Source organism: Clarias gariepinus, chromosome 26 (genome assembly GCF_024256425.1).
Source record: "Clarias gariepinus isolate MV-2021 ecotype Netherlands chromosome 26, CGAR_prim_01v2, whole genome shotgun sequence".
Lineage (NCBI taxonomy): Eukaryota > Metazoa > Chordata > Actinopteri > Siluriformes > Clariidae > Clarias > Clarias gariepinus.
The window spans coordinates 9,860,590-9,869,985 of record NC_071125.1 but is presented as its reverse complement, the minus strand read 5'-3'; the positions used below and the strand labels follow the sequence as shown (position 1 = coordinate 9,869,985).

Here is a 9,396-nt window from a genome sequence, read left to right as displayed (position 1 = left end):
CTCAGTTCGAGCATGCGCACACGTTATTTTTAGATGTGTACTGCGCATGTGTGTCGTTTCACGACATTACAGAGCATTTTAGAAATTATTGGAAATTACTCATACACTGTATGAACAAGTGTGTGTATTTTACTTTCAGCACCAGTAAACCTAGGATAATTGCGGAGAAAATCTGTCTCACTCCTTTTTACAAAGTTCATTAATGTCTGAAATGTTTAAAAATGTCGAAGGTCAAAGTCTGGACTGGACTTTGACTTGGCTGTTCCAACACCCTGAGTTACAGTACACACACACACACACACACAATATATATGGACACACGTTATAATTCTCTTTCCTGATTTACATTCCTTTAATCTTAAAAATATGCAATAATCTCCCCTGAACAGTTGATACTGAGGTGTATAAAGCCTTTATAATGGCTCTAATCTGAGGTGCTGTAAATTGGTAATTTTTGAGGCTGGTAACTCTAAATGAACTTCTCTGCATCAGAGGTAAATTTCCCCGGGATGGTCTTCACGAGGGCCAGTTTTATCATGGTGTTTGATGGGTTTTCCAAACGCACTTGATAATACTGTTCTTGCAAGAACAATTCCAGAACAGCTGACCTTTGTGTCTTAAAATAACAACTAATTTGACTGACTTGTTGTTATTACTTAATAACCTAATGCCATATGTTTTATTTTCTAACACATATCATAACACATATAAATCCAATATATGTGGAAATGTATAAATTAAATTCTAGAAGGTATAAAATAAATTTTAATCCAAACTTGTGTTCAAACTTTTGACTGGTGCTGTATTGTATGTTCATCTTCTATTAGATTAGATTAGATTAGATTAGATTAGATTAGATAAGATTAGATTAAATTCAACTTTATTGTCATTACACATGTACAAGTACAAGGCAATGAAATGCAGTTTAGGTCTAACCAGAAGTGCAATTAGCAGAAAGTGCAGGATAAAGGTATAAGTTCTAAGTACACTTAAGAGGGATATGTGCAGGGAGAAACTATGGGTAACTATTACAGAAGGATATTATAAAGATTGCTGGTAACTATACTTATAAATTTACATTGGATGAGCTGTATATACAGGTTGTTATTAACTGTAGTCAGAAATTTGCAAATAGGTATGAACATAATGTGTAGGATATTATGTAAGCATAGTATACATATTGCAGGTAACTATAATTATAAATTTACAGTGGGTGGTCAATATATACAAGTTGTTATTAACTGTAGGCAGGAATTTACAAATAGATATGAGCATAATGTACAGGTTGCTATTTTCTATAGACAGGAATTTACAAGTAGACATGCACAGGTGGATATGAACATAATGTACAGGAATTTACAAGTAGGCATGTAGGGGTATATACTCAGTCAGAAGTTTACAAATATATTGTGCATGGATATTTGTATTTTCAAACAGGTATGTACAGTGTAGTGCAGTCAATATTAAATAGTGTAAAGTGTAAATAGTGTAATGGGAGGAGTGTAGGGGTGTGTGAGGGGTGGGCAGGTGTCAGTGTGGGGCAGAGTTCAATAAGGAGACAGCTCTGGGAAAGAAGCTGTTCCTCAGTCTGCTGGTTCTTGACCTGGCACACCTGAAGCGCAGTTTGTGGGCGGAGTGAGAGTAATCCTTAAGAATACTGTGTGCTCGTCGCACACAGTGTTTCCTTTAAATGTCCTCAATGGCTGGAAGTGGGGTCCCTATAATACGCTGGGTAGTTTTTACCACCCGCTGCAGTGCCTTACGCTCAGCAACAGAGCAGCTTTCTATTGTGCAGCGATAGAAGTTCACCAGAGTAGTTGAGGACAGCTGGTTCTTCTCAAGAAGAATAGGTGTTGGTGAGCCTTCTTGACCAGGCTAGAGCTGTTAGTGGACCAGGATAGGTTCTCCGAAATGTGGGTCCCCAGGAACTAAAAGGATGAGACAGGCCCAACAACCATCCCGTTGATGTGGATGGGTTGATGTGAACCTCTTCTTCCTTTCCTGAAGTCCACAATGAGCTCCTTGGTCTTATTGGTGTTAAGGAGCAGATAATTGTTCGTGCACCAAGTGGCCAGGTGCTTGATCTCCTCTCTGTAGGCAGACTCATCGTTGTTGCTGATGTGGCCGATCACCGTAGTATCGTCTGCAAACTTGATGATGTTGTTAGATCCATACCCAGGCCTGCAGTCGTGGGTGAAGAGGGAGTAAAGGAAGGGTCTTAGCACACAGCCCTGTGGTACGCCAGTGTTGTTTTGTACTGCTTATCCTGTGTACAGGGTGCTGATTCATTGCAGGGTCCACACTACAGGCAATTTGGAAATGCCAATTAACCTTATGCAAATGTACGTGGAAGAAACCATCGAGCATGGGAGACCGGAGCCAGGAATTGACCTCTTGACCCTGGAGGTGCTTACCACTACGTCACTTCTTGAAAGATTGTCTACTGTGTGGAAGGCTCTTCATTAAAAATCAAGTTGTTAAAGGGACAGTGACATCGGTATAAAAACCTAGAGAAGAAACAAAAAACATTTTGTTTCTTTAGCACAATTTTTTGTTTCTTTAGTAAGCCATGCATAGTTTTGATTAATATAACTAGTAAATATCTGTGAAATCATAATGATTTTTTCTAGATGTCTGTGTGAAGGTTAACATTTTGTTTCTATTTGGAATTTTCCCAGGGTCTCCATTTTTTGGCGCTTTCCAAAAACATGCGGATAGATGAATTGGTTATGCTCAATCAACCATTGGTGTTAATATCTTTGGACTGTTGTCTGATACAGGGTAAAAATCCTACTTCAAACTCAGTGTTGCTATGGATCTATCATAACATAAGGATAAGAAGAATAAATGAATGTGTGAATGGCCAGTCCCAATTATTCTTTATGTCTCTGATATGTGTATATATACAGTCTATATATATATAGACTGTTTAGCAAATATATCAGATCAAATTCAACCTTATATTCTTAATCCAAAACTATTAGCAAGCTTGACCCCAAAACAAAAGCTAGCAATCCTAGCTATATAATAGCTATATAATTAGCTAGTAATGCCATCCCCCTTTTTTGTGGAAAACTTTAAGCTTTCCAGCTTTTTGAGTCTACAAAAACTTTATTTGATCAGACAGCTTAAGTGGAATGTGAACTAGTAGAAATTGTATCACTTAATTTTTAAACTTCATTCCTTGTGCAATTTGAATTCTTCAATACATCCACACCATTCCCCTATCTTTCTATGTTTTATGTTGTCCTGGTTTATTTGTTGCATGCACTTATGTGTAGAATTTTTTGAGGACGCGTCTGTAGGTTGACAGACCTCAAGATTCTATAAATTCTAAGTAGCTGCCTCCGAGAAGATTAAAATGCACAAATAATGCTTTTGAGGTTAAATGATTTGCCTCACATCATGCTGTGTCACATGACCCTGTTGCTAATTATTTTTCTAGTATAGCATGCACTATTGTGTTATAGTCCTTACCTATGTAATACAGCCTACAATAGTAGCTAACATGCAGGGTAAATAAAAAAAATGTGTTTGTTTCAGAAGAATAAGAAAAGGTACTATAATAAATGAAAGTCTATAATAAAATAGGTCAACACACTTGATTTGCAATGTATACATACTGTATTTAACATAACTACAGACAATGAAACTGGTAACTTTTTTTTTTTTTACAAACCTGTAAGTCATTACAAGGTTTTCACACACTGTTGGTGGTATTTTGGCCAATTTCTGTTGATGTTTTGGGGCTGTCGCTAGGCAGCACAGACTTTCAACTTCCTCCAAAGGTTTTCTATGGGACCTGGACACTGGCTAGGCCACTCCTTCATTGCCCAGGTGGTATGTTTGGGATCATTGTCATGGTGAAAGACCCAGACATGTTTCATGTTCAATGCCTTTGCTGATGGAAGGAGGTTTTCACTCCAAATCTCACGATACATGGCCCCATTCATTTTTTACTTTACACGGATCGGTCGTCCTGGTCCCTTTGCAGAAAAACAGCCCCAAAGCATGATGTTTCCACCCCCATGCTTCACAGTAGGTATGGTGTTCTTTGGATGCAATTCAGCATTCTTTCTCCTCTAAACGCAAAGTTCTATTTTGGTTTCATCTGACCATATGACATTTTCCCAATCCTCTTCTGGATCATCCAAATGCTCTCTAGCAAACTTCAGACGGGCCTGGGCATGTACTGGCTTAAGCAGGGGGACACGTCTGGCACTGGAGGATTTGAGTCCATGGTGGCACAGTGTGTTACTGATGGTAGCCTTTGTTACTTTGGTCCCAGCTCTCTGCAGGTCCCCCCATGTGGTTCTGTGATTTTTGCTAACAGTTCTTGCGATCTTTTTGACCCCATGGGGTGAGATCTTGGGGTGAGGTCTTGGCCATATTGGAGTTTGGAGTGTGACTGTTTAAGGTTGTGGACAGGTGTCTTTTATACTTATAACAGATGCCATTAATACAGGAAACGAATGGAGGACAGAGGACCCTCTTAAAGAAGAAGTTAAAGGTCTGTGAAAGGCAGAAATCTTGCTTGTTTATTTTCCACCATAATTTGCAAATGAATTCTTTAAAAATCCTATAATGTGACTTTCCGGATTTCCCCCCCCGAATTTTGTCTCTCATAGTTGAGGTATACCTATGATGAAAATTACAGGCCTTTCTCATCTTTTTAAGTGGGAGAACTTGCACAATTGGTGGCTGACTAAATACTTTTTAGCCCCACTGTATAAAGAGTATCATTATATGACTAATTTTCAGTTTTTTTACTAAACAATACCCTATATGTTTTACAAATCTTAAAAAAACTGAAATGGATTTATGAAAATGGGATTATGCTGTTATGAATATATACAAAATAGCCCAAAATATTTAGACATGGAAAAAGTTTACAAAATCTTTTCCCTATAAAATACCTAAAATTTATTGCGTAAGTACATATTCATGTTGGTGTAAAAGACCTAAAGTAGTTCTGGTGCAATCAGTTGCTATCAGAAGACATAATAATTCCACCTTGGTAAATTGTCATGCAATCTTAAAATATATATATATTTTTTCCTACCAGGTTGCCCTAGAAAAAAACTTGTAATAGTCTGGGGTGGAGGTTCACCTTCCATCCAGTACAACAATCCTAAGTATAATACTGCTCATTTTTACCAGAATGGGTAAAAATCAAGAACTTGATTGTGCTAGAAATACCCCGACAAGTGCGGACCACACTAAACCTTAAAATGTTAAATATGTCAAGTAATTGTGGTGAAAATACCAATAAATCCCTTCTTTAAATTTCAGGAATCTGCTTCAATTGTGGAAAAGTTTAAGTTAAGGACAATTAAATGCAGTGTATAATTCATATTACAGTATAACCTTTATTACTGCTGTTCATAAAAATGTAATAGAATTTAAATGGAACTTTAATAAGTAATTTAAATTCAATTTTCTTTTATCAAGAAGTTACAATGAGGTTCTAAGTGTGGACTTGATCATATACAGTTTTGATTGTGGTTAATGGAGGTTTGATGAAATGTATTGCATAGTACTGTACTGTATGTGCTCCAGAATTTTGTTTTGATTAAGAGGTCTTACATGGTCTTCCATAGTTTAAAAAGATCTGTTTTGAATCTAAATTGAACTAAGGTAAATAAGGGTCAATTCAATTAAAATCTTTTGATTAAAAATGGTAGCAACTAACATGTGTGAATGGTGACACCAGTTACCTTTTATTGCTTATCATTCATGAGTAGTTAATTGCTATGTATTTGATTTCTTTTTCTTTCAAACCAGTGCTCCATGTTATCACTTTTGACTAATGTCATGAAGATGTGACTAGTATATAAAAATCCCACTGAAGACTGTTTCCTCAGAAAGTGTGGTTCACAGTTATTATAGCCTGTAATGTTTTCTGACATACCTGGTTGGTTCTAGTTCCCATAATCTGTAATAGTAATTATTAGATTACATGATTAAAATAAATGCTCAGATATGCACAAGCACAGCCTTACGTACTTTATCCTACAAGCTTTATTTCCAACCACCTGTATTAAAGTATGTTTTTTGTAGAGATGCAAACTTGCCTGGCCTGATGAGCTAAATAAGTGCTGGATAAATTACAAGAAATAATCTGTTATAGAAGCTAAGCTACAGTAGGTAATTTTCAGAAAATAAGAATCAAAGAATTACAGCCAATGTTGTTTTCATACAGTATATGCTGTTGTTTTCATATATGTAGCAATGGTCCAGGACTGAATAACAGAGTACTACTTTCATTTCTCTCTATAATCCCCTGCTATACTAATGTATTTATCCCAGCATTTCACTAGTGCATGGATACAGTACCATTAAGGTAGAAAGTTTTCTCAGCATTCTGGAGCCATGGTCGAACTGCCTCCTTCATGTCTGAAACGCTGGCCTCTCAGGAACTCCTTTCATGTCCCAAACGTGTGGAAATGGCTTGATGTCAGGACTGTACGGGGGATGTGGCAATTACTTCCATCTGAGTTCCTGTAATATAAAAGTGGTGTTTGTGAATGATTGAGTGATTGCATGGCCGTTCTTTAAAGTGTTTGCACTATTCAAATGTTTTTCTGAGTCTCATCACCGTATTATGCTTGAAATCTTCTTTAAATGTCCATCAGTTTTACATGTTTGTTTAAGATACATTTTTGATAATATATTATTTTCCACAAGTCTTGGTTTGACTTGAATGTCCCCTGTACAAGTACTTATGTTAGATCATTTCCAAATATTTACTCTCAAAGGTACAGGTACCAGTTGTTATGGATGGCAAAATACATTTGCAAATCATTATTCTCCCTTTGACAGTTATGAAAAATATTATGTTAACATTTAATCTTAGTATGTTAATATGTTTAAATGTATTTTGAAATATGTTTATTGAACAAGGGACCTTTTTTTGAAAATGACAGATTTTCAAACTGTGCTTGAATGAATCCAATCGTTTATTTTTTTCCAATTCAGTTAAATTTCTTTTTTTTTTTTTTTTGTTACTTATGTTTTTGAGTAGAAGTGGTGCAGGGACTCTTTTTATGCCCCTTGTAACAGTATTATGTACCCGGTGATGCGGGAGTTGGGGGTATCTAGTAACGCGCACAAAGCTAATGTTGCTAATGTCGCTTTAGCGCCTGAACGCTTTGCGTTTTTGCGCTGTTTGCGAGTTTAAGTAGGAATGTAGAAAACCGCGATATATTTTGCACAGTCTTCGACGACAATTAGTATTATTTACGCTTGATATACCCTCGTGAATACTAAATATTAGGGGAAAATGGAGAAACTGTCCGGCTGCTAGCTAAGATAAACAGCAAGCGGAGGGTTTTTCCCCCTTTAATTAAAGGCCGTCGTCCTGGAGCTACACACACGACTACAACAACAACACTAGCTCGGCTTTTGGAGGAATTCTGTGGCTGTGTAGTAATAATATTTTTCAGAATGTAACCATCATCATTTGTGTACCTATGAAAGATGGAGATAAAGCCCCGGGCTCGGGTAAGTTAACGGGCATAGCACTGTTGATAACGTTAGGGCAGATGTGGCTAGCTGGCTAAATAATAATAACAGGCAACCGGAGCGCATTGTGTTGCTTAGGTGATACTATACGGAGAAAATATTTAATTTTTAATAATCGAAAAGTTTTAATTAAAAAATTGGATTCATGCAACACTAAAATATGAAGACAAGGTATTTATTTTTGTCTCGAATGTTAGCAAGCTAGCTAGCAACCGTGATGTCAACCAGCCTTCCAGAACAACCCTGAACTCTTTGTGCTAACTAGTAGAATTCAGCTCATACTTTAAAATGAACAGGAACTTATTAAATTTACTGACAAAATCCTTAAATATTGGTATCGTTTTTAAGTAAGTTAAATTTTGGTTAGTCTGTAGATGGCGGTTGACAACCAAACATCTGTAATAAACTGATGTTTTTTAATAAACTAAAATCTGCACACACAACTGGCACTGTTTATGTACATTTTGCAGTATAAATTTACACACACACACACACACACACGCACACAATAATGCATATAAACGCAAAATCTGCCCACACAACAATGTATGTAATGCACCATTTGTACACTGCTAATGTTTACAGTATAAATCCCAAGATCTGCACACACAACAGTGCATAGAAATGCAAAGTCTGCACACTGCTAATCTACACAGTATTAATGCAAACACTTTACACATGCATATGAATGCAACATCTGGCTGCATAACCATGTAGTGTGTATATGTATGTATGCATGTGGGTCATTGACGGATAAGACTTTTTAATAGGCCAATTTTAAAATACCAAAAATATGGATATGTTTTGCCATTTTCTAAACATTTGGAACGTAGTGTACACATGCCTTTAAAAAGAAAAGTAAAAAATTTTACATTTTAATGTTTTTACACTTATTTTATAATACATAGCCTTAAAAAAGTCATCTGGGGCGACTGTAATATATCTCAAAATTCCCATTTTTATGTATCATTAAGACTAGTTGAACTCCTATCAGTAAGTAGATAAACTGATGAAGAAAGATAAACTTTAGTGCCCTTTCATTTTATGAAGCCATTATTTTACAAGTTTATTCTATAATATCAGAGTCTCCCTCATTATCCAGTTACAATACTGATTTTTACTTCAAAAGCAAAAAAACTGAATAAGCATTTATACAGATATTACACATTCAACAATAGCATACCACTGATTAATATTTGAGGCTAAACTGATGGATATTTGGTTATGAATTTAGTGTAATTATTGCCATTTGTTGGTTACCCCACATGACATATGGTCGCCCCAAATGATAAGAAAACCACAGGTATAAAAATGTCAGTTAAAATGTACACAAAAGAGTTCAAGACGAAAAAAAATTTAACTCTTTTTATACAAATAACATTTCAACATTTAAATATGACAAATCAGAAGGACATTAACATTTAAAATATAATTTTTATTGCAACACACATTAAATGCTTCAAGAACTTGAGAAGCTGAGTAAAGAATCTCTTTTTTGGAACCTTTTTGATTTATTGGACAGGGATGAACACTACTTGCATCTCAATTATCCTTTTAACATTCAAATATCACAAATAATAAGTTTCTTGTTCTGGCCCTTTCTTTTCTCATTGTAAGGGCCATATTTCATTCTTGTAATTTGTTGTTGTGTTTATTCCATTTCAATTTGTTAGTTAAGCATTGTACGTTAAGTTAATTGAGTTTATTAGTTTAAGCACTTAGTATAATACTCGTAAGTTGTATTGTGACATCATTTCATAAGTTGTTCTGTGACATCATCCCACAGTTGTGTAGCTGCATGTCTATCACGCACGTTAGTTGCAAGTTGTTGTTACGACACGAAAGGATACAGAAAGGTGTGGAGAACACAAG

General features: G+C 35.9%; 1 protein-coding gene across 2 annotated transcripts in view; it reads left to right on the top strand.

The window, feature by feature from the left end:
• The first annotated feature begins 7,089 nt into the window (after positions 1-7,089).
• The window catches only part of megf8 (multiple EGF-like-domains 8), a 52,664-nt gene continuing 50,357 nt past the window's right edge, over positions 7,090-9,396 (top strand). For both annotated transcript variants that reach the window (XR_008356427.1, XM_053487654.1), the window contains exon 1: positions 7,090-7,503. Coding sequence is in view for 1 of the 2 variants with exons in the window: in XM_053487654.1 (XP_053343629.1) it covers positions 7,480-7,503 (24 nt within the window). In the remaining variant the exon portion in view is untranslated. The remainder of the gene's footprint in view (positions 7,504-9,396) is intronic.